This window comes from Apteryx rowi, unplaced genomic scaffold, assembly GCF_003343035.1.
Source record: "Apteryx rowi isolate R43461 unplaced genomic scaffold, aptRow1 scaffold_84, whole genome shotgun sequence".
NCBI lineage: Eukaryota > Metazoa > Chordata > Aves > Apterygiformes > Apterygidae > Apteryx > Apteryx rowi.
Window position 1 is genome coordinate 2,614,870 of NW_020451138.1, and position 4,215 is coordinate 2,619,084.

General features: G+C 40.5%; 1 protein-coding gene across 1 annotated transcript; it reads right to left on the reverse strand.

Moving 5' to 3' along the window:
* Window positions 1-377: 377 nt before the first annotated feature.
* EEF1A1 (eukaryotic translation elongation factor 1 alpha 1) lies at window positions 378-4,050 on the reverse strand. Its single transcript, XM_026089990.1, has 7 exons — window positions 3,828-4,050; window positions 2,826-3,005; window positions 2,385-2,681; window positions 1,977-2,127; window positions 1,542-1,798; window positions 1,110-1,344; window positions 378-780 (listed from the first exon to the last, which is right to left on the reverse strand). Exons 1-7 carry the CDS (start codon window positions 3,969-3,971, stop codon window positions 656-658), a joined length of 1,389 nt encoding a protein of 462 aa, XP_025945775.1. The 5' UTR covers window positions 3,972-4,050; the 3' UTR covers window positions 378-655.
* Window positions 4,051-4,215: the final 165 nt, after the last annotated feature.

A 4,215-nucleotide genomic window follows, 5' to 3' on the forward strand; every position in this document is an offset into this window, starting at 1 on the left:
TACTTGAATATGCTTTTTCAAGATTAAATGTGTTTCTGTCAATACTATTTCCTCTCCACAATATCAAGTTTTCTTGGTTTACTCAATGTATCACAGAATACCGCAATTGTTACCTAATATTTATACTACTCCATTTAGCAAATATCTTTAAAGAAGAAAGCACCACACAAGTGAAATTACTTAAGGCTTAGATACAGTTAAAAAAAAAAAAATTCATCTGCAGCTGAATTTCACTCTACTCTTTGTGAACAACCAATCTGCATGTTTGTTTCACAATTTCTGAACACGCTTAAGTAACAGTCATCCTTTCGTATCCCACGATGACTGTTTACAGATTTTTCTATAAAGTTAACATTAATCCAAAGAACACACAGACATAGCATTGAACTTTGTTTTAATGGTCTCAAATTCTGTGACAGATTTTTGGTCAAGTTTCCATTTTAAAAAATTTATCGATTTTTAAAGACTAATAACTTAAACTGCCACGAAACAAATGGTCCACAAACATTCCTTTCCTTCTGAAGCTTTTACGATGCATTGTAATCATTAACCAGTCTTTTACTATTAAACTTAAATGGCCAATTGAGACAAACAGTTCTGAGACCGTTCTTCCACCACTGATCAAGACTGAGGTGGCAGCTGATGTACAGAATTTTCATTTAGCCTTCTGGGCCTTCTGGGCCGACTTTGTGACCTTGCCGGCTCCACCAGCCTTCTTGTCAACTGCCTTGATGACACCAACAGCAACCGTCTGTCTCATGTCACGCACGGCAAAACGACCTGAAAACAAAAAAATGGTTTTAAACTTTTGTGTAGTGCTGCATACCCTGAGCATTATCTGCACAGCACCAACACGCACCTTGGGATAAGGGAGCAAATACTAGTCTAGTTCAGTTAAACTGGATGGGACTGAGACTGACATTCAGCTGCCTAAATGTCTAGGAATTATTCATCCTATTTAAGTTTTGGTGCCATTTTAAAGTTTCTATGAAGTTACAACTTTCAATCCGTGTTCTGTAAAATACGGAAGAGACTGCTTTCTGATACTAGAAATCAAAGAGTGAATTTTCTAGAAGTCAGTATTTAACACATCTTAGCAGATCCCTTACCCAGAGGAGGATAATCGGAGAAGCTCTCAACACACATAGGTTTGCCAGGGATCATATCAACGATGGCAGCATCTCCAGATTTCAGGAATTTCGGGCCATCCTCCAGCTTCTTGCCAGAACGACGATCAATCTTCTCTTTGAGCTCGGCAAATTTGCAAGCAATGTGAGCAGTATGGCAATCCAGCACAGGAGCATAACCAGCACTAATTTGGCCAGGGTGGTTCAGGATAATAACCTAGAAAACCAAGAAAGCACAAGTTACCATGAGTTATTTTTGAAAGATCTTCCATGTATTTACTTAAAGTAAATCAAGTCTCAGAACACAAGTCCACGCTATTTTTTAGCTAAGCCTACTGTAAGAAAAAGAAAGATTCTACTATTTCACAATCCAGAGCTACACTTCAGATGTTTTCAAACAGCTGCAAAAGTTACCTGGGCAGTGAAGCCAGCAGCTTCCATTGGAGGATCATTCTTGCTGTCACCAGCAACATTACCACGGCGAACATCTTTCACAGACACGTTCTTAACATTGAAACCAACGTTATCACCAGGCAGAGCTTCGCTCAGGGCTTCATGGTGCATCTCAACAGATTTTACTTCAGTTGTAACATTGACAGGGGCAAACGTAACCACCATGCCTGGTTTCAGAACACCAGTTTCCACACGGCCAACTGGTACAGTACCAATGCCTGTAAAAGAAAAGTGGCTTTAGTCATTCAGCTCAGTGAATGTATGCCCCCGTGGAAAGAAAACCCCTCAGACAAATATTCTAAATTTTCCACAGTTTTCAGGCAAACAAATCAATTTCTGTCTCATCTATTGCTTGCTGCTAGCAAGAAAAAAAGCGTATAATGCAAGAATACATACCGCCAATTTTGTAGACATCTTGAAGAGGCAGACGCAGAGGCTTGTCAGTTGGACGAGTTGGGGGCAGAATGCAGTCCAAAGCTTCAAGGAGGGTGGTTCCACTGGCATTGCCATCCTTTCGGGTAACCTTCCATCCCTTGAACCAGGGCATCTATAAATAAAACAGCCCAGGCATAAATTATCTGCTGGTTTTAATAGCACAAGCCTAGGATAGACCAAGTAGCTTATCTTAGTATTATTTTGGTATACTACTACAGAGTAAGAATTTGTCAAGTGGTACAATTTGATTTCAACCTCAGCACCTGCAAACTGATTTTAAAYTATCAAAACACATGCATGTTTTACTATTACATGAACCAATAAGATTACTAAGATACATTAAATTATTAATACAAACATTAAACCTACATTTGAGCTAGGCTCCAACATGTTGTCTCCATTCCAACCAGAAATTGGCACAAAAGCTACAGTGTCTGGGTTGTAGCCAATTTTCTTGATGTAAGTGCTGACTTCTTTGACAATTTCTTCATATCTCTTCTGGCTGTAAGGTGGCTCAGTGGAATCCATCTTGTTAACACCAACAATCAGCTGTTTTACACCCAATGTGTACGCCAGAAGGGCATGCTCACGGGTCTGCCCGTTCTTGGAAATACCAGCCTCGAACTCACCAACACCAGCAGCAACAATCAGGACAGCACAATCAGCCTTTGAAAAGAAAGAAGGGGGAAAAAAAATCTCATAACATCAAGTTTACATATATGTTAAGGTACTTAAAAACAAACACCCCCCCCACAAAACAAAAATACAAAATCCTTCCAACTCCTAAAATCCTTAGTTCTATTTACATACCTGAGAAGTTCCAGTAATCATGTTTTTAATGAAGTCTCTGTGTCCAGGAGCATCAATGATGGTGACGTAGTACTTGCTTGTTTCAAATTTCCACAGGGAAATATCAATAGTAATACCACGCTCACGTTCAGCTTTCAGCTTGTCCAAGACCCAGGCGTATTTAAAGGAACCTTTGCCCATCTATGGATTAAGAAAAAAATTCAGTTTTTTTACAATATATACTTCAATTTAGTTCAGAAAAATCATGAACTAGACACTGAGTAAAGGGCAAAAATCTAAAAATAATAGTAGCTTATACTGAAAAAAGTTGCTGCTTGCAAAACTCTGGCCTAGATTCATATGGCACTACTAGTGACAGATGCCAACTTGTTTTCTGTTATTTAACCTGCTGACACTTTAGTCCTCTTGACAGCTTGTTAACTGTACTATCACATTACAAGTTAAATCTTGTTAAGCTAAGCTCTCCTATCGAGTGTCCTCTAGAAATTTTAGTTTTCTTAGTAATGCAATCCCTGCCACAATCAACATTTGAACTGCTTCTCATGCTAATGTTAGTATTTTTCACTTTGTAGAATGTGTTTGTTAAGACCTAGTCTCCAGTATTACATAGAAATAAGATAAATATTTTGCTAAGATTAGCATTCTACAAGCTGTAGTGCTGAAATCCAGGCACACGTGGATACCTTTAATTTTATCCTCAAATAAACACACACAAAAACTTAAAATGGGAAATCCACATTAATACCAATGCTAGATTATCATTACCATCATTATACAGATATTGTTTTAACTACCCTTCCCTTTCCCTCATTTTACCATTAATCATTTAAGCTCGATGAACAAACATAACATGCATATTCAACAGGCACAAACACTACCATTTGTTCAGCTATGGGCACAATTTCAACCCAACTGCCTCCCTGTGACCGCAAAACGGTAAATTTGCGATTTATCAGCTTAATGCTCCCTTGAAATTCTGCTGGATGTTACAGGCCGACAAACCTCAGCAGCTTCCTTCTCGAACTTCTCGATGGTCCTCTTGTCAATGCCACCGCACTTGTAGATGAGGTGGCCAGTTGTGGTGGACTTGCCAGAATCGACGTGGCCGATGACAACGATGTTGATGTGGGTCTTCTCCTTTCCCATTTTGGATAGTTAGTTAAGTTCTTTCTTTCGGCAAAAGAGAATCGACACCTGAAAGCCAAGAAAGAGAGGGGGAAAAAAAAAAGTTACGACCGCAAGTTCCCCTACCGCAGCCCCGCTGGGTGGCAGCCCCAGGGACCAGACGAAAGGGGGCACTAGACCGCGATGGCGGCCCCGCGTGCACGGCGGCCTCGCGGCGCGGTAGGGACGCGCCGGGCGCGCGGCCCCGGCTCCGCCCCGCCAGGGG